The sequence below is a fragment of the Patagioenas fasciata genome, chromosome 12 (genome assembly GCF_037038585.1).
Source record: "Patagioenas fasciata isolate bPatFas1 chromosome 12, bPatFas1.hap1, whole genome shotgun sequence".
In the NCBI taxonomy this organism is placed as follows: domain Eukaryota; kingdom Metazoa; phylum Chordata; class Aves; order Columbiformes; family Columbidae; genus Patagioenas; species Patagioenas fasciata.
The window spans coordinates 20,880,004-20,900,477 of record NC_092531.1 but is presented as its reverse complement, the minus strand read 5'-3'; the positions used below and the strand labels follow the sequence as shown (position 1 = coordinate 20,900,477).

At 46.6% G+C, this 20,474-nt stretch overlaps 1 protein-coding gene across 5 annotated transcripts in view; it reads left to right on the top strand.

Moving 5' to 3' along the window:
• The window catches only part of NTRK3 (neurotrophic receptor tyrosine kinase 3), a 217,584-nt gene that overhangs the window by 55,298 nt on the left and 141,812 nt on the right, over window positions 1-20,474 (top strand). For all 5 annotated transcript variants that reach the window (XR_010652172.2, XM_071814027.1, XM_071814026.1 and 2 more), the window contains 7 exons: window positions 4,988-5,145; window positions 7,367-7,509; window positions 8,052-8,193; window positions 10,413-10,709; window positions 14,111-14,134; window positions 15,028-15,098; window positions 16,864-16,966. Coding sequence is in view for 4 of the 5 variants with exons in the window: in XM_071814027.1 (XP_071670128.1) it covers window positions 4,988-5,145; window positions 7,367-7,509; window positions 8,052-8,193; window positions 10,413-10,709; window positions 14,111-14,134; window positions 15,028-15,098; window positions 16,864-16,966 (938 nt within the window). In the remaining variant the exon portion in view is untranslated. The remainder of the gene's footprint in view (window positions 1-4,987; window positions 5,146-7,366; window positions 7,510-8,051; window positions 8,194-10,412; window positions 10,710-14,110; window positions 14,135-15,027; window positions 15,099-16,863; window positions 16,967-20,474) is intronic.

Below are 20,474 nucleotides of genomic sequence, written 5' to 3'. Positions count from 1 at the left end.
GGTCTGGAGTGCTAGAAGGATGAGACCTGTTGATGAGGAAAAGCAAATCCTCAAGATGGGGAGAAGTGAGTAATGGATGTGCAAAAGTGGGAAATACTGTGTTTTTTCTTTTAGAAATGCAGAGGATGGGTGAGTAAAAGACAGATTTTGGCATGCTGAGCTCCAAGGAGGCTTCCAGAATCTGGGAGGGAGACAGAATACATGGCCCACGTAAAGTGAGTGTGAAGCACTGGTGAAAGCTAGAAAGGGAGCTGCAGCCTGAAATCAGCCAAAGACTTGAAGTTGAGCCAAAACTCCCTGGAAAGGCAGAAGATGGTGAGCAGACTGATGCAGAGGCAGGAAACTTGAGGAAGGCAAGAAGTCCCCAGGGACAGGGAGATGCTGACAAGAGTCTGCTCTTCTCGGGAGGGTTAGGTCTATGGGGAAGGTTGGTGGGACAAGCAGTTGCGGGTCTGTGGTGATTCACCAGAGGGACTTTATTGAATACCAGTGCCCCAGCACTACCAGGCAATCGTGGATCTGGAGGGAGGATGTAGATGAGGTTCTTAGGAACATGGTTTAGAGGTGGACTTGACCATGCTAGGTTAATGGTTGGACTCAGTGATCTTAAAGGTCTTTTCCAACCAAAGCGATTCTATGATTCTACAATAATCATTGAAGGCAAAATTGTGACGTAGCTTGGAGCATGTGGGAAGGGAAGTGATGGGAGAATCGTCTCTGGGAGAGTGTTGGGAGGAGAGGAACTGCAGCTGATATGACATGGAGACTGCCAGGGAACATGAGACCTGACAAAACTGTTCACGGTGAACACGGAGGAGGAAAGAGCAGAAGGCTAATGTGAAGATCATGTCACACTATGCGAGCAGGCAGGTGGATGGGAACTTGGGACTTCAAACAGCTGCCTGGCTGTGTTCAAGGCATCTCAAGCTTGGGATGATGGTATTGCTTTAAAGCAGAGTTCATTTTCTTGTTGAACAGAACTGAGCTTTTACCCTGCTGACTCACTGAAGAAAGGATGGCAAAAATGAGGCACACTTCCAAAGAATATTATCTCTTTCTCTTCCTGGCCAGAAGCAAGGCTTGGAATGGTTTCCAGTAACTCCAGCCCGAATTCCCACAGCACAGGCTGACCTTGACCGGCAGGGCTTGAGCTAATGTGTGCACAGCTCTCCTAAGTCTGAAGCTGACTGTGTACAGGAAAGCATCTGACACATGCAACAGCTCATAAACCTTGGACTTAGAGCCTTTCTTATCCAGAAGTCACAGCTGGTTTCCTCTGTCATGTCCTTGGCTTCCTTTGTCATGTCCTCGGAGAGCTTAGGGCTGACATTTCAAGCAATTCCTTCCCAGAAAGACCTAAGACTCTGGATCCAATTACATCTTCGGTTGTACAAAACCCTGTAGTCCTGAACATCTTGCTGCTCTGCCTGGCCCATCAGCATTTCTAATACCAGCAGTTCTTGCCAACTTGCCCTGCAGTAGATTTCTGCAATGCTACAGCGAGAGGTTTTGGTTGGGATGGGGCACAGCAGCATCTCTGTTAATATTATAAGTCCAACTTATTATTGCCTGTGTCTCTAGCTTAAAAATGTATTGCTGCCAACAGTCACACTGATAGAGTTGTAGCCAGACAGTGGGTACTTGCCTGCTTTCTGCCTTAGCTAATCCAGTGTCACATGCCATGCATCGATCCCTGAGTTTTTTCTTTTCTATCCCATCCCTTTTTGGCAGGGGTTAGGAAACATCATTTCTGGCTGGACCGCCAAGAGAAGCCTTGGTTCTGGGAAATAAATAGAAATGAAAAACAAAAATAGGTTTTGTTCTCTCTCTGCTGGGTGCTTTTTAGTTCTCAAGCTTAGGGAAGTGGTCTCAGTCCTGAGGTTGAAGAGTGTTTTAATTGCAAGTGTATGAAACCTCAGCAGTGGTTTTATGTGAAGCAAAACAGACAGAAGTGTGGCAAGGATCTCTGCTGCTCTCTGGGAGGCTTTAGCTGGAGACGACTTTGTTTTAGCTGATGAGCGGGGAGATGTGTCTCTAACTGCCTAACCTGAATAAAACCTTGTGTCCTGCCTGTCCCAGTATATACTGGCATGCTGATGGTATCCCTCTCCTGCCCCGGCTCACCCTGGTATAGGTTGTCCAGGCAGTTTTGGGAGGTGATGAGTACAACTTTTGCTGCAAGCCTGTGCTTCCCAAGGCTTGTGGGTGGCTCTGGCTTGTATGCAGTTTCAGTCCCTTTCTGTGTCAACTCCTTGGTGCAGAAAGCAGCAACTCAGCGTGTGCCGAGACCCCAGCTTGCTTGTGGCTGTGACACTTGCTATTTCTCACAGGCACTTTCAGTTTTAACGAGGTCTTCAGAAGGTGTGGGAGTGCACAGCTCTTGAATACCTATCACCAAGCAATGATTTGGCAACGGTTCCAGGCTAAGGCTGCATGCAAAAAATGCCCTTTGGGTTTACTCGTCCTCTCTGGGAGTAACCCGTGCTGGATATGTCTCATGAGAAGGAGCCCCTTGTCTTCTCACTGCTGCACCCATTAAGCAGAACAGCCATGAAGGCCTCTTACCTGCCCCGTTGTGCCTTTCAACACCATTTTTTGTCGTTCCCACTGTGATCGGAGACATCTCCACAGCACATGGTGATGCTTTCTGGCCTGATGGAGAGTTTTGGCCAAAGCATGTCTTCTATTCCCTGAGGTGCTTCTCCTTGCAGAAAAGGGCAGGTGTGTTCATTTCAGCAAGCAGAAGGCTGTAGGTGGAGGGGGCATATTGCAGAAGTCATGGTAGGAAGGGTTAGAAGGAGCTGCAGCTCCTAATGATCCCTGCAAGCCTGGGGCACTGATAGGGTCTGAGGAGAGAGCTGGAGGTTCAGGTTTTTGGGCAGGTGCAGGACAGTGTGAGCATGGAAATCCCCGTACACCTCTGGAAAGCTGGCTGGCAAGGCAGGCACCAGGCGACAAGAGAGGGCATCTCCCATGTGTCAAGGATGCTTTTGTGATGTGTGTTAGGGAAAAGGGGTGCGCACATCTGTGCCCCTTCCACCCACCAGCTGCTGGTGATGGGAGTTAATTTGTGTAAAAGCCCCTCTGGGGGTCTCGATTAGAGCGAGTTACATCGCTGATGTTGGGGCAGGTCGTGGGTAATTCTGCCCTGAAGCTCGCTGCTCTTGTATTATTCATGGGACTTCATGAATTAGCAATGGCTGGGAAAGCTGCTGTCTATTGCTTACGGAGCTGCCCTTAAGTGCTGGGACAGCGGCTCTCCCCAGCAGCCTCATTTCACAAGGATATTTGCAATGGAGCAGAATTTCTCCCCTGTTGCCTCTGAGCTCCCCTGGCTCCCTGAAGGGTCCCAGGGTACATCTCAGGTTACGTGACCTGCTGAGCCCACAGCTCTTACCCACCTGCCATCCTGTGTCCTGCTGGTGGGCATGACCTTGGGAGAATCCCGTGGAGCACGTGGCTTCATGACTGTGATGGAGAGGATGCAAAGCCTGTGTGGGGTGCTGGCAGTACTTAGAGCATGCAGGGAATGTCTAATCATTCGAGTCCCACAAAATCACTGCACTAATCTGCTCTGATCTGTTAAATTTAGTGCTTTGGCCTTTGGGTTGCTTGTCTGAGCCCTGTGCCTGTCATGCAAAGGTTTAGGTGCTTTTGATGGGAAAGGAATGAACTAATGAAAAGCTATAGAGTGAAGTTGAACTTGGCGTTTGTTCTAAAAAAAACCAAACCAACCCAAAAAGGTCAGATGCCATCTTGTTCTATGAGGAGATTCAAAGTGGCATCATTGGGGTTCAGGTTTAACAACCCTGGGTGAGACCAGAAGATCCTTTCCCCTCCTTTTGCAGTACTGCATGGATGAAACAGTAGCTGCACGTATTTGGAAGGTTGTTTTCAAATCCTGTTAGTTGGTGGAATTAATTTTGTAAAAGCAAGCATGAATTTTGCAGTAACACATGGAATAGACCTGAAAAGCAGCTTACCCCTGTATGACAGGGGAATCTAGATGTTGTGTGAAGCAATGGTTTGAGCTTTGGAGATGCTCTTCTGCTTTGGGGTGACTGAGCTCACCTTTTGCAGCGTTGACTCCTCTGCTTCTTCTTGCTTTCTTTTGTTTCATGGTTATGTGGGGAGCTTTTATTGTTCTTTTTTTTTAGGCTGTATGTCCTGCAACCTATGTTGGTAACTCAGTCTGTCCTGGCTGAGCACTGGGCTCTCCTCCCTTCTGGGACCTGCCCTCCTCACATCTCCACAGAGAGCTGCAGGGCTTTAAAAATGTAAATGAAATGGTTAATAGGTTGGAAAATCAATTATAATAAACATTCCTGGTATATAAACAGCGTGTAACTGTGTTTTAAATGAAGTACATTAAAGGCAGTACTTTTCCATTTCTCCTGGCCAGGTCAGCAGGGTCTCTGTGCAGTGTTGTTTGATTTGATTAAAATGTGTGATACCCTGCCCATTAGCTCATGTCCTGGGTCACCAGGAGCCTGTGTTCAAACAGGGTACTTGGGAGAAGAGCTGCCAGCTTCACTGAGCACTTGTGGAGCTGGAGGTTGGCTTTGGGTCTTGGACCCCCACTGAAGGGGTTTTGAAGATGTGAACCAATATTTTGGGGCAGTGGGGTGCTGCTGCTTCTTGGCTGAAGGAGGAATGTTTTGGGTGTCTGGATGGGCCCAGGCTGCAGATGGTGCAGATCCTGTTGTGAAAGATGCTGACTGTATCCACGTGCTGCCCTGGGAGATGTAAAACCTCGTGTGTATGTGCGTGAAGGAGACTGCGTGGGTGCGTAAGCTCTGTCTCTCTGGAGTTGTAGGAACAGCGTGTGCCAGAAGACCCTAGGAAAATAACGTGGAGGAGATTCTCCACTAGCTCAAAAGACCCCCTTGCGTGGTGGCTGTCCTGCTCAGGGATCCTGGGGCCAGGCAATGGCCCTGCTTGTCCTTCCCCACCCCACCATCCTTTCTCATGCTCTCTCTGCCCGTAGGAGACTAGAGAGGAACCTCTTTAACTGCAGCTGTGACATCCGCTGGATCCAGCTCTGGCAGGAGAAGGGTGAAGCAAACCTGCAGTACCAGGACCTCTCCTGCATGAACTTGGATGCTGCTATCATCCCTTTGCAGGACATGAACATCACCCAGTGTGGTAAGAACTCCTGAGGCCATTGGGATGCCAGGAGGGACCCCTGCATTATCCGGCACCTCTGGTTCAACCATTTTCTTGGGGAGCCTGGTGCTGTAGAATCCCACCACATGAGTCAAGAATAAGATGATTGAAGCTGATTGGGGGTAGTTTGTGGATTAAAAATAGAGTATGTAGGTAAATGTGGGGCTGCTGTTTCTGTATGTGCAAAGGTATCGAGTGGTTTGAGGCATTTCCTTCGCTGTAATGCTGCTGCTTGACGAAGTGTCTGTGATGAGTCTACGTGGTGTCTTGAAAAGGGATATGTTTCATCTTGCTCTTTCTCTATCAGATCCTAGAAACAGCATATTGTTAAAAGATGCTGGCACTGTGTCTTTTGTAATTACTCTTAGGAAATACATGTCTCTATTCATTTTCTTTTGTTTTTCAATTGAAAGCCCATATCTGTAGGGAAGAGGCAGGAGTGACTTTATATCTCTCTGTTTCCTGCTGATGTTTAAAAGAGTCCAATGGCCCCAGGAGCAACATGAGGCATATTCAATAGTTATTCCTTTTTCCTTCACCTTGTTCACACATCAGCTGCCTACTTGGTGTCAGTTTTTTGCTCTGTTATTGCCATTACTGGAAAGCATCCCTTGCAGAGGAAGGGGAAGATGTGCTTTCAACAGCACAATTAAACTGTCTATACACAAGCAGCTCTCAAACTCACAAAGCCCCCCAAAAACTAGAGGTTTTATTTTTCTGATGGTTGTCCTCTGTTCTAGGAATTTGGCTTTATCTCTTGTAGTGATACTGGACATAGAGCATGCACATTTGGATTTGCATTATTTTTCTTCTTTTCTTTTTTTCCAAGTTCACTGTGTCCCTTTATTAAGCTCTGAAAACTGGCCAAAGTGTACCTGCATGTGGATGAGCTAAAAAGATTTGAGAGACCGTTGTAATTTCCTCCCCCAATGGGAAAAATAATCTCCAAGGATTAAAGGGGAAAAAAACAATCCTTAGGGATCAGGGATGGCAGGAGGAAGTGACTTAATCAGTTGTGGTATTAGATTTGATGGGACAGCAGGGTGCTGATTTGGAACACAAACGTGTTGGTGTGCAGTGTGAGCACCAATTCTGACCTTGCAGTCTCCTGGAAGGGAACCTCACTGATCTGCTTTCCTCCAGAGGAGAATCTGTTCAAGCATTAAGATGACTCATGGGGTGTTGTAACAACACCTCATTTGTCTTTTTCCTTTGGTGTTGAGGGCTGGCATGAGTTGGTATGGCCACATTTGACACCAGCTCAACCTGCTGAGACCATCTGTGTCTCTCCCACCTTCCTCTCTGCTGATTCCTGCCACCTATGCAACTTTTCCAGACATTGACTGCTGCTTTCTTTTCTGGCATCCCCCAGATCCATGCAATGTTGCTTCCCTCCTGATGCCACCCTATGATGGCATTGAAAGGATGTGTATCCCCATTCATGAGTTTGGGTCAGTGTGATGGATGCTGATGCCCTACAATGGTCTGTTCCCCCCTGCCCACCCAATTTGCCTTTACGATGAGCCCAGAAAGTCCTCCTCATGAAAGAAGTCTGTTTGCCCTTTTTCTTGCAACCGGCACAATCTTGTTTTATGTTGCAAGGATATTTGGCGCCTGTGGCAAGTAAGTAAGTGGTGTAAATCAGGGCCACCATAAATCAGTGGATCTCTCTGCCACCACTAAGGAAGAACAAGGACACGTTTTATTAGGAGAGCTGCAGTTGATGTGAGGACACAGCCTTGGTCATAATTTTTTGATTGTTATAAATTAGAGGGACACTCTTCTCGCCTGAAGTGCTGGGCACTTTCTGCCTTGTCCCTGGAGGTGGAACTCTTTGGATCCTCTCCCAACACCTGCAGCTTTCCTGTCCCAGGTGACTGGCCTTGAGAGCCGCTTCTGTGCGAGAAGAAGAGGTGGAGAAGGGGTTTTTTGGGAAGGGAAGCACTGAACACCAATTCAAGTATGATGGGAGGGTTTGTTCAGTTGGCACATCTCCAGTGTATATACTTTCCCTTGTCTCCATGCCTCATCCCTCTCTCAGTAGGGCAAGGCTGTTGCCTCCTGCTACTTATCCCAGGGCGCTGGAGGCTGATTTTTGGGATACAGCTTGGCAGGATCTGGGTCTGCATGTGTGCCCCCTGTAGCTGGTTGTAGCAAATGCTGCTCCATACCTGAGCACCTCGGTGTCTGGCTCTCCTAGACCTCCCCGAGATCAGCGTGAGCCATGTGAACCTGACGGTGCGGGAAGGGGAGAACGCTGTCATCACCTGCAATGGCTCGGGCTCACCGCTGCCTGACGTCGACTGGACGGTGGCTGATCTCCACTCCATCAACACGCACCAGGTAAGGGCTGTGGGACCTCAGTGCTGCCTGTGCCCCATATGGCGTGGGCAAGGCAGTTGCCTCGGGTTCCTCAGGTCTGTGCATGAAGGGCAGAAGGTCAGGTAGATGCTGGAGACTGCTGTGAGAAATGTGAAAGGGCATACTGAATCCACATGAGGACCTGGCAACTGCTTGAAGGCGACAGGACCTTCCCTCTGTATGACTGGAAAGATGAGATAGCTTCATATGTCAGTGCTCCCTAATTGAATTAACTCTTGTTTCCTCTAATGAAAATACCTGTTTACAGAGGTGTCTGCAATAACTGTAGCTGAAATAAGCAACTAAGCAAGCTTTTGTACAGATAAACCATGTTTATTAGTGCTACAACACCGTGGGTCTCCCCCTCCCAGTAGGACACAGTGTACTTAATCAAATCTCCCCTCACCCAGATCCTAGTTGTCCTTTTATTTTTGAGACCTTTTTGCATCTTATGTGGAAACTGGGATTCTCAGCTTCTGATTCAGACACTGATTTCTGTCTGTATTTCTCTCTGGGATTTTTAGACCAACCTCAACTGGACCAATGTTCATGCCATCAATTTGACCTTGGTGAATGTCACCAGTGAGGACAACGGGTTTCTGCTTACCTGCATTGCTGAGAACGTGGTGGGGATGAGCAATGCCAGTGTGCTGCTCACTGTCTACTGTAAGTAGCAGCAGAGAGACCTTGACCGTATAGAGACTGGAGGGCTGCCCTGGGAACTGTGTGAATGCACGTCCACTTGCTACCTGTGACGCTCTGGTTTTGTGGGTGAGGGTGAGGAGCTGAGCACAGTCAGGAGGAAGAGAATCCCTGCACATCTCTCTCTTAAGTGTCTATTTTTGCTTTCCTGATGCTTCCATTAATGCAGAAATGAGCAACTAGAGCAAGGGAAGGAGCAGCAGTGCCACACTGGTGGTGGACATCTCTCCACCTATCTCTTGGAAGATCCAGCAGAGTGAGAAAAGCTGTAGAGGGGCTAAAACTCCGATTACAAACACATGAGTTGCTCACCCTGATGCCGTGTGAGTGGTTAAATGTCACTCTTGCTAAAGCCAATGTAAAACTTGCCTCTGAATTCAGAGATGCTAGTTCATCCTCCTTCCTCCCTGGTCTGTTCCTACAAAGTTAATCAGCAAATGCCATATAAACATGCACATGTCAAATTTCAACTGTTCACTTTTAGCTGCAAGTAGCTAAACTTTCTCTATGCTTTGTAATATAACTTCACACAAAGCTGACCTTAAGAGGAAGTTTACACAGCTTTGTGCTCTCAAGCGGATGAGATTTACTATGTGTTGCTGCGTCTGTAATATTTGCTTTTACTCTGTAGTATGAAAATCTGTCCCCTGCCCTCAACCCTGCCAGGTAGAGTGGAGACCCATGCAGGATTCTGGCTGGTCTTGGTGAACCCACATGAGTTGCATGTCCAATGTGGGAGCCACTGTAAAGACAAGGGGTCACAGGGGACTGGGAAGAGGAGAGCAGATGCTTTACTACTTTAATCTTCCTCCCAATAAGTACTATTGATGGATTGAAGAATGGACATAATTAAAGTTCACATCAGCTCAGAGGTGATTAGTCAGCAGGCATTTTTTTTACACTGTGTTTTTTAACATCTTTTCCTCCACACCTTATAAAACACCATGCCAATGTCTTTTTTTCACTGGTGTAATCCTCTAAGCTGCTGACAGTTTCTGCTACCTCTGCTCTTGTTGCCCAGACACATCACTCAAGCTGTGGTTTCATGCTGAAAAGATCCGGCTTTGTGCACATGTAGGTGGCTGCCTGTTTTGAATCCCCCTTGCCAGGAAGATGCGAACAAGCCACATGCAGATCTGGGCTTGCGAATGAAACAGGGTGGCTGGGACCTGGCTTTGTGGTTCAGGGTAGGTGGGTGCTGGTGGGAGAATTTTGCTCAGTTCCAACCAGCTCTGCACCTTTTTCTACCACCTCCACTGCCTGAAAATTCATTCTTTTTCCCAAAAGATGGGTCAAAATTGGAGCATTGTGTTTGTTCCCTGTGAATGCCTCATGACTGTCTCTGCAGCTGGATGCTACCAGGAAAAAGAGAGTTTTAGGCAAGACCTACATCTTTTTTTTTGTCCTTTGTATTGGCACAAAGGTCTGTTTTTCTAGTTCAGACCTTGCCAGCCTTGAGGTTTGGGACCTTAAACGTAGGCGTTGTAAATGGGGTTTCAGAAGTGATGGCAGGGCAACATTTAAATTCTTGGGAGTCCTGGGGGGAAGACAATGCATATGTAATAAATTGCAGGTGGAATCTCTGCTTTTCTTTTCCCTCTCCCACTCTACTCCCTTTAATTAAAACACCCCTGGAGGGTGTTTGGCGGGTAGGAACTCCTTTGGGATATTTAGGCAGTCAAAACCCCCAAGGACAGGCAGTTGCTGAGGGATGTTTGCTTCCACAGCCACGCAATCTCAAATTGCTCAGTGTGACTGGAGAGCCCCCAAGGGGCACCTTGCACATGTGTAATGTAAGGGTGCTACATCATCACAGTGTCCTCCTTAATGGGGACAGGCAGCCTCCCCGTCATCCCTTGAGGGAAGGAGAGCAGCAGTAAGTGTGTAGACAGGGCAACTCCAAGCTTAATTGTTTTCTGGGCTGGCAAAAGGACCATCCCTGTCATTAATTTGTACCCCATGTTCAGAAGCCCAAGAGAGCTGGCTATGGTTCAGATCCTCCTTCTGGGGAGCGTGGAATGGTTCCTGTGGCTTAGCGCTGCTTCTTCGCAGACATCCATGGGAAGAGTAGAAGAAACAGGGATTTTGGAGGTTGTGTTTTCAATAATCTTAATTTCCATGGTGCACAGAGATGTGATGTGGGTGGAGGTATGCTGTGAGCCTGCCGTGTTTCTCTCTGCTAGATCCCCCTCGCATCCTAACTCTGGAGGAGCCGGTGCTACACCTGGAGCACTGCATTGCATTTGCCGTGCATGGGAACCCAGCTCCCACCCTTCACTGGCTGCACAATGGCCAGGTCCTCCGGGAGACAGAGATCATCCACATGGAGTTTTACCAACAAGGGGAAGTGTCTGAGGGTTGTCTGCTCTTCAACAAACCCACTCACTACAACAATGGCAACTACACGATTGTGGCCACCAACCAGCTGGGCTCAGCCAACCAAACCATCAAAGGACATTTCCTTGAAAAGCCCTTTCCAGGTAGGATGTTCAGTTTATCTCATTAGGGTTGCTTGAAGTCCAAAGGTCATACTATGGTCCTACCAGTAATCATTGCATCTAGACGAGGCCTTGACAACTCAAGTTGGGCTTTGTCTGAGCAGCAGGTTGTAAGATATGACCTCTGGAGGCTTATTCTGACCAATGTGATTTTCCTACTCAAGTGTGCTTTGGTGTCATAACAGCTCTTTAATGCAGAGAGAGAGAGACTAACTGGTTGTGTATTTTGGTTGTGTAATACGTTCTGCAGTGCGTGGTTTTTTGTTATTGTTTGGGGTTTTATTTTTTTTAAGATCTTTAGGGATTTCAGTGTGAATAGAATGCAAGTTTGGTCAATTATTTTTAATCTCCTCTGGGGTGCACCATAGAGGTTACCCATTTTTTTTTTTTTTCAGAGAAAGTATTCTTCTATGTGATTGCTAGTTATAAACTAAAGAAAGGAAAGCCCTTTAAAGTGATGCAGCTCTTCCCTTTTTTCTTTTAGCTTGTGTTTGAAATGATTATAGCTGGATGCAGCAGCGTCAGGATTGTTTTCTTTCTAAATATGACATGTGCAATTCCAAGATGACAGGTCTACAAAAGATGCGACGGCTCAATTAGTCGCTTTGCCTCAGTTTGGGATTTCTTAACTGATTGTTTAGGATTCCCTGATGTACTCCCTAGTGATTCAGGGCTTAACTGAAAAAAAAAATCCAACCCAACAAAAAACAAAACCAACCAACCAGAAGATTTGAGGATGTGAAGATTCAGCTCTGAGGAGTGCAGTAGAGACTTCAGAGACTTCTGTGGTGACTTGTCAGCTCTATAGGAGCATGGAGGGTCTTGGTCTGCTCTCTGTCATTGCGACACCATGCTGGCCATCATGGAGTTAAGATCTGTGCGTGCTGCTGCCTTCAGGAATGATGCCATGAGAAAGTGGCAGTTCTAAATTGGCCCCTACAGCCCAAGAAAATCCAGTAAAATAGGACATTTGCTAAATATAGAAAAATACCAATGGAACTCTCATTTATTATTTATATCACACCATATATGTACACAGAGTTTTCCTTCAGGTCAAATATCATAAGTGCAACCCCAGATCTCTGCCTTGAACATCTGAGAATCGAACAAATGAGCTGACATGGATGGGAAAATTTATATTCAGGCTTCGAGAATGATGCCCTGTTTGGCTATCTGACCTATTTATGTTTCCTGCTGTCAAGGCAGAAGAGCAGCTTATCAAATGTAGGTGGGTGCAGAGAGGTACAGGTTTGCAGTCTCAGCTCTGTCAGGTCCCACCTTTGTGACTCCATTTCCCCATCTGTGAAATGGGGACAGCTCTTAAGTAGGTGCTGGACCTCCAGAAAAGGGGGCAGATCTGCTGTTTCGGAGAGCTGATTTTGGAAATGGATCTGAACTCTTCTGTGATGTGGGAAGGCACGTTGATGTTTGAAGAGCCACTTTTGTCAAAGGCTCTGGGAGAACCCATTTGTGTGAAATGTATGTAAAGTATTGCCCTTGAGAGTGCATCTTCACCCACACCTTGTATGTGTTGTTGGTGTGGAGTATTTACAGACCCCAAACCATCTCTCAGCAAGAACTGACCCATTTCTTTTATTTCCTCTGATCTGAAGTCCCAAGCCGTTCCTCACCCTGGCAGACCCTGTCAGCCCAATGCAGGATATAATTTACTTTCCTTGAAGTTTGTTGTTTCGTCCACTGCCACAGCTGACATTAACACTCAACGCAGCTGACACTTATAATTTCCCATTTGAAGGTAGATTCCCCTAGAAAATGCCACAAATGGAAGGTTTCCCCAATGTGGTTCATTCAAGAAGCTTATTGCCTATGGCTATTTGCATGTGCAAGGTTTTTGCTGCCACTACCCAGGATGAGATTAATTAGTCTTAATTAATTAATGCAAGTGTAATTCCTGGAAAACTTCCTATCAGCATAGAAAAGGACCTGTGACCATGTGTTTTTAGAAAACCTGGTCGTCTTGGTGCCAGATTGTGCTTCCCAGGTTGGGGAGGGAGAAGGTACTGTTGGAACCTGTACAGGAGCTGGGAGATGCACCCTATTCCATATCCCACTTCTCTGCGATGTTGTGGCTTTAGGAGCCAGGACAGAGGCTCCCAGGACACATTTGTGTAAATCTCCTGATAAAAATCTCACTGCATGTTGTCACCAGTGTCTCTACAATTCAATTCGCATGAGTTAATGTACCTACTGCCTCCCCTCGATGAGCGTTCAGTTCTTTGGGAGCTTCTCACAGAACTCAAGTTGGCTGAAATTTCTTGGCTGTGTTTTATGCTTTGAAAAATAGGGTTTAGTGGGAAAAACTTTATGTGGGTTTCTGTTGAATTTGCTTAGTCCAGCAGAGAAAAATGGAAAGGGGAATATGTAGAAGCAGAAGAGTTTTACGATTAGATTCTGTCTGCTGTAATAGGGAAAAAAGTCTCCAAATGAAATATTTCTTCCTTTTTTATTTTTTTCTTTCGTCTTGCTAGAGAAAGCCAAGGAAAGTTACTCTTCTGCTTGACTTGAAACAAAAATATTTTTTCAGGTTTTTTTCCCTGGGTTTGGAAAGCTGTGTTTGTCACCTGGGGATTGTTTTGTGCTTCCCTTCCAAACCTCACCCGTACTTCAACATGAATGTTTCAGCATCCTTCCAGGAACCCTCTGCCAGCAAAGCTGTGTAAACTCCAGTTAATATCGGGCTCAACTTCTTACATGGGCGAGTGAATTGAAAGCTGACGTTGCTCTCATGCTATGTAAACTGAGTGTCACCAAGAGCTTTAGACCTCATCATCTGAGGCCTTGGCTGCCTTTGGAGCTTTACTGAATAGACTGGAGCAGTGGAGGGGCTGACAGCTGGGGAGAGAGGCAGCTCTAGGACAGCTACAGCCTCCATGTCTGGTTCAGATGCCATCAGCTTTCATGAGTGGTTCAGCAGGCTATGGAGGGAGCCTGGAGGAGGTCTCTAACCTTCTGCTCCAAGGTAGACTCTCCTTCCTGGGAGCTCATCCATGTCCCTGTAGGACTTTCCCCCTGGGCAAAATCTGCTTTGGTTGACCTTTGGTCACCTGCTGTAAGCAAGGTTGTTTCATGACCATTCAAAAGTCTCCTGTATGGGGTACTGCTAATTGTTCTCTGTTTTGGCAGTAGCATCCCTCCTCTCCTGTTTCAGCTACTGACAGTTACCCATGTGCTCTCCAGCACGTCCTGCTGGCACACCTGCAGCAATTTCCAGTTACAGTTGCCCATGCCGGAGAAAATACAAAATCTTCTGGTTTCCTGGGCTCTTTGGCTGGTGGAGTGTGTCTGAGTCAGGCTGGGAATGAGACCGCTCTACCTTTGCTATGCTGCTAACTGTCTTGCTTCTCTCTTTGTCCTTTCCACAGAAAGTACGGACAACTTTGTCTCAAGTAAGTGTCTCCTTTCCCTTTGGGTGTTGTGTGTTGTGGTTTCCCCTGCCCCGCTGTGACTTAAGTGCTCCTGGAGGAAAAATCAGGAACCCAAAAGGAAACTGATAGAGGCTGCACAAAGCCCTTGTGTTCCCATGCATGAGCAAGATGACTGGGGAGCTTCTGATGAGCTGCACAGTCTCTAAAGCTCAGGAGATGCTCATTTCCCTTTAGCAATACTATGAAGAAGGTCCTATAGTGAAAATGACAGTCTTTGTGGTCTTAAATGGCAGGGCTGGAGACAAATATTACCAAAACTCTAACCAGTTGGGTTGTGGTATAGGAGAAGGGGTCTTAACTAGATGCAGGCTGGCCAGTCCCCAAAGCATTTGGGTGTCACGGCCAATTTACAACATGTTCCCTGGTGTGAATTGGGATGAGAAGCAAGACTCAACTTTTGTAGGGTTTCCTCCATAGATAATTTCTTCCCTCACATCGCCCCACCAAAAAACAACCCAAACAAACCACCCAAGCATCCAAGTAATTGATTCTTTGGATCAAGTTCTGCTGGAGTCAGTCTTTTTTAACCCTACTTAGCCCAGTAGATTTCTGAAAACTCTAGGAGATGGCTCAGTGGTGGAGGCCACCCACCCAAGGACATCAGACACCCAAATGTTTCGCATTTTTAAGGCTGGAGGGACATCAGTGTTGTCCTGGTCTGTGTTTTCTCTGCTCATGTGCACAGGGAACTCCCTGATGGCTGATTTTGGTGCCTTCTGAAAGTGGAAGTTGCAGTCTTTGTTAGGGGTGACCTGGATCTCCTTAGTCAGGCGCTGTCGTTGGGGATGTGCTGGTGCCTTGGGAGTCCCATGGCAACCACGTTGAATCTTCTGTCTTTGGTGTTTTGGTTTCAGTTGGTGATTATGAAGTGAGTCCCACCCCACCGATCACTGTGACCCACAAACCAGAGGAGGACACTTTTGGGGTGAGTCCTGTCTTCTTCACTACAGAACTGTTTTACGTGCATTTCTTTTTATTGGTGACTCAGTATTTATGCTCCTGTGCTGTTTTGAGATTTTTGCAAGGAAAAATCTCTCCCTTTATGACTCAAGACAACAATCAGAAGGATTTTGTGGCTTGTGTCAGGCAAGTAAAATACTGACATGAACCATCTGATCCTCTTGAGTCTGCATGGTGGAACCAGGCAGCTCTTTGAAAATAAGGCATCCTGTGAAGTTGCTGCTGGCAGGGTCAGAAATTCTCACTCTAAAAAGGCAGCACCCAGAGAACAAACAAACAGGCAATCATGTGTTTCGTGCTGTTATTGAGCTGTTATGTTTAGCCCTGTGAAGGGACTTGGATTTAGCTTGGTTCGGTTTTGTCAGTGCCAGTTTGCCCTCTCTCCTGCTCTGCAGGGCATGCCAAAAACGAAAAAGAAACAAAGCCTATGGCTTATCCGATCTCAACATTGTCTTTCTCCTACAGATTCCAGGTAGAAAAAGTGAAAAACATTCTGTATAAGTATTGGGGGGGAAATAAATAACATGTTACACAATTGCTCTAATTCTGTGAAAGTTTTAAGATCTTGAAATCCACCAGGTGTTAACAGAATGAAAAAAAAAAAACCTCAATTCACCTTGGTTTCAGATCTCATGCAATTGAAAATGTTCTATAACTGAAGTGAAAGCTTCGAACAGTGAGACTGGAGTAATAATGTGCACTGATTATTAAATATAAAGCACAGAAAACAAGCAAGAGGATGAAAATAGAGTGTGGTAAAATAAAAAAATTAAAATATTGTAGCTAATGTATCAAGGGCAGGGAAAAGGACTGAAAAATGAAATTACATTTTCTTGGTTAAATGATGTATTTTCTATTATAGCAGAATACAGTTTTGTAAAAGGAAATGAAGTCAAAATGCATCACAAGACCCAGTACAGGAGAACAATTGGACAAATGCCAAAGAAATTGTTGTTTACATCAATGCAATAAAAATATCTTGAGCAAAGCCTTGAAGGCATAAATATTCATAAATATTAATATAAGCCTGAGATTGTAAGCCCTTTAGGGCAAGGAGGTTTTCTTTCCTCTGCATATACACTGATACAGTAGAACTACAGTTCCATTGAAGGACTACGGGTAGTGTTATGGTATAAATGTTTACTAGTTATAATAAACAGGGAACTGTTAGAAGCTTTAGAAAAACCAAATGGTTTTGGAAAAAAAAACCACAATTCTACTTAATTCCTTCTGTTTTCTTTTTGTGGTGTGTTATTTTCCCTCCTCCTTTGTCCTGAGGGATGTTTGGTTGGAGACAGAGTTGGTCATTCTGAATAATTTTCTGCTGCTCCTGTGTGTTCCCAGCTCTGGTTGGTGCAGCTTTGTTGTTGTGAGGTCACGGCGCAGTGGTGATGTCACAAATGGAGGCTCACGATGTGGTGCAGCGGAGGGACAGCCCAGACATTGGAGCAGAGGTTCTCCTGCCCTGCAGATGTGTGGAGGGAGAGGCTGGGGACAACTGGTGCTGACAGGGAGATCCCAAACCTCCCAGTCCTGCAAACAGCTGGTGATGCTTCCAAGCTCTGCCAGAGCCCTTTGCTTTCACTGTTATTTTCCTCTACAGCTGATATACACAGGGCTGCAGCAGATGGTATGAGCCTGAAGAAAGGTTAACTGGGCAATGAGGTGGTGTAGTTCCAATCTAGACTACTAATTTCCTCTGTCTTGACTCTATGGCTTTTTCCTTTCAGGTTTCCATAGCGGTTGGGCTGGCAGCTTTTGCTTGTGTCCTCTTGGTCGTCCTCTTTATTATGATCAACAAGTATGGCCGACGGTCCAAGTTTGGGATGAAAGGTACGTGCAGTTGCTTTCCTCTAGCAGGAGGCACCTTCCAGGATTTCCCAGCTCTTATAGCACACGTGGAAAGGTGTTGTGGTTTATTCCTATATTATCAGTATTGGGGCAAAGCCTTCTGAAGAGAACATTGTCCATCTCGCTTCTGTTTGTTGAGAGAGTAATGGAGATGGTACAAACTGATGGTTCTCGCCTGTATGTGCTCCTGCTGGGCAGAAACTTGTGGGTTTTACTTATCAGTACATACCTGCATCTGCAGGTTGCCCAGAAGAGCTTTGAGCCTATTCCCTCCAGCCATGTATTGAGGGAATTGTACTTAGGACAGTGTGTTCTTGGATGAGATCTTTATTTGCAGACCTGGTGGCACATGGGCTTCCCCTTGTGTCACACTGGGTGTATAGCACAGGGTGTGAGGGGGGAACAGGAGGATGGGAAATTGGTTTGGGTTCTGTTGGAAAGGCAGGTGCACTCATTTCTGTGCCTGTCTGTGAGTGGGGACAGAGACACTGCTGTAACTTCGTAATGTCTATGCTGGGAAACCAATTGCTGACCTGTCTTTCAGTGATGTGGAAGGTCTTTTTCTGCTGCCTCTGTGCTGGAAGGTTTCCTCCTCTGTTGTGAATAACCACTTTAGAAGCTATTTCAAATGTCCTTGGTAGTTACAGAAAGCAGGAAGGCATCTGATGTTTGCCAGGCAGAACTGGTGTCTCTGTCTCACCAGCACTGTGATGTGACAGAGCCAATGCCAGGAGAAAGTAGGATGACTCTGTGCCATCTGCTTTTTGTGACTGCTGATATCTCCAGTTGGGCAGCGTTGGTGGTGCCCAGTGGAGGCTGGAGGAAGAGCCTTCACATGACAAAGTAGTTCCCAGCCTAACTGGTGGCTCATACATACACCATTTGAAGCCAGACTTTGACAAACATGGGCTTCTTCCAAGGCTCCTGAGTTGCAGGCTATTTCCTGACCTTGCTGGGTTCTGCATTACAGGGCAGGTTGATGGGTTTGGGAACATTTCTAGGGCTTTGTTTGCTTTACAAAGATGTTTCCTGAGTGGGTCCAGATGGGATTCTGGCTGGAGTTTCCCCTATGCATCCTATGGAGATGGAAGACAGGACATTTAATTAAATAGCAAATCTTCTACACCAACTTAGCAATATTTAGTCCGTATGTCCAATGATAAGAACCATCTGTTAGGGTATACTGACTGGTGGGTGGAGTAGAGAAATAGAAAACACGGTTCCTGGGATAAATTCCCAGCTCTTCCACTGACTCACTTAGTGTCCGTCGGCGATTAGCTGTCTTAACCTCTGTCTCTGCTTTAATTTCCCCATCTGTAAAACTGGGATGATGTTACGTGCCTTCTGGAGGGATATGTCAGAACACTTTGGAAGTGCTTGGGCCTTTGCCACTGATGGGGCCTAGAGATACAAATATGAAAAGGAAAAGAAACTTCTGACCCTAATGGAAGAATCAAGGAGGAGTGAACTTTGTGAGTAACCAGTCTTGGTGAACAGATGTGTGTACATATTCAGAGGCGTTTGGATAAGTATGTTAGTGGATATTCTGAATTTCTGGAAACCAGAGGGGTGCTGTTGATTGGCCTTTGTGTCTGCAGTTTTTGGAAGGCTAAAATGTTTAGCCAGAAGAACCTGCTGTCCTCACCATGCTGTATTTCTTCCAACTCTGATATGAAACCACAACCCTGTAGAGTTTCTAAAAGTTTTTTTGATTACATGCCTTGGAGAGATGGAGTTGACAGAAGTTAAATACACAATTAGAACAAGGGAGATATCTCTTTAGTAAGTCATAGGTGTCATAAGCACCGGCATGGGCACCTACTCATTCTGCCTAAGCTCTGCTCCGTGTTGGAGGCTGCAGATCCTCCTCCCCTGTGGACAGTCTCCCTAGGACATGGCCTTACGTGCTCTGAGCCTCCTGCTTTTCCCTGGTGTCTCTGCCTGCACTTTTTTCTTTAGCTATGGCATCACTGTTACACCACCAAACTTAGCGTCTTTAACCTGGATCTCCTTTCTTTGCATCAGGCATTCTACCTGCACCTCACCACTTTCATCCACAACACAAAGGCAACTCTTCCATTCACCCGCAGTGGCTGGGATGCTTGGTGGGACCCTGGCTATGGCCTACCCTGGCAGCTGTAGCTAATGTATTTCTCACCTCCTCAAGAAATGTCACAGTTCCCTGCAAGCTTTACAAAATTCAATTTCTGAGCTTTCCTTTCTTGCTGCTCTGCAGGTCCATGAGTCCAGAGCTTTATTCTCTCCCTTGGTTGCTTTAGGGTCCCATCTGTGCTGTTGCGATTGGTCCCAAACTGGCAAAGATACCTTGAAGCTTGTATTTGTGCTTGATGTGTCTTTCAGGCTGCTGTTCCTTTCCCCTTCCCTGGACATTTTCTGCTCGTGAGGTGATGCCTTTGTCCAAATTGTCAAGTCACTTCAACTAAGTGGTCCTGAGCTGCTCTTCCAGGGGTTCACAAACAAGTCCTACCTTATTCTGACACCTGATACAGGACAGTGGAGCTGGCAACAACCTCCAAATCTCCTTTAGCTGGCATGTTCCTCTGGGTCCCTCATTATCAGTTAATTCTTGGGTAGGAGCCATCCTGTGCAGCATTCATCATGTTATCATTTATTAAGAATAAAAATCCAAACCCTGAGTCTTTTTGGGGAAGTGCATCACTCCCTGAATCAGGAGTTGTTTGTCGCCAGCTGATATGTTGCCACTTGTTGTTGAAATCCCGTCTTGGCAGGCCTTCAGGAGCAGGTTTTTCCTGTTGTTTTTGTCATGGACGCAGAACATTGTGTGCTCATGTTGGACACGTTACCCAAAGCACCTCGTGAGTCTCTCTGAGCACATCTTTTTCCTTCTGTGGCTCCTAGCTCTAAGCAGATGGTTTATCTTGTAGAGAGGTGGACTTGGAATGACAAAGTTGGATGACACGTTGGGCTGGAAAGTCCCCTTGGGTTACCCACCAGGCTTAAAAGCAGATTAATGGGCTGCCAAGTGTCCAGCTTTTGCTGAAAATAAAGTCACTGCGTCTCAGGGCACATGTGCTGGGGGAGAACTAGGAGAGGATGGTGTGTCCACATTTGTCCTCTCCTGGCTGGTAGCACTGGAGCATTGCATGAGAGTCCTGGCAGAGCTGCCGCTCTGGTTATGACCCGGTTACTGATCCAGCCAGCAGCCAAGCAGTGGAAAAGCCTGCGCTGCCAAGCGCTCTGTCGGCAGGCTGGAGCGGTGGCATCAACAAAAGCTCCTTGTGAAAGGGGCTGTGACGTGCTGCGCTCCCGGCTCCTTGGCGTCCCTCGGCTGAGCTTGTGGAGCCTGGCTCCGTGCCATCCCCTTCGCCTTTCCCTGCTCCCTCTGGAGAGAACATTCATTAACAGGGGATGGAGAAGGTCAGATCCCCTTTCTGGCCGCCTGTCGACTTTGGCTCCTGTAGTTGGGGGGAGAGAAGAGTGGGCTGAAGTGGCTGGGGGTTGACTGGAG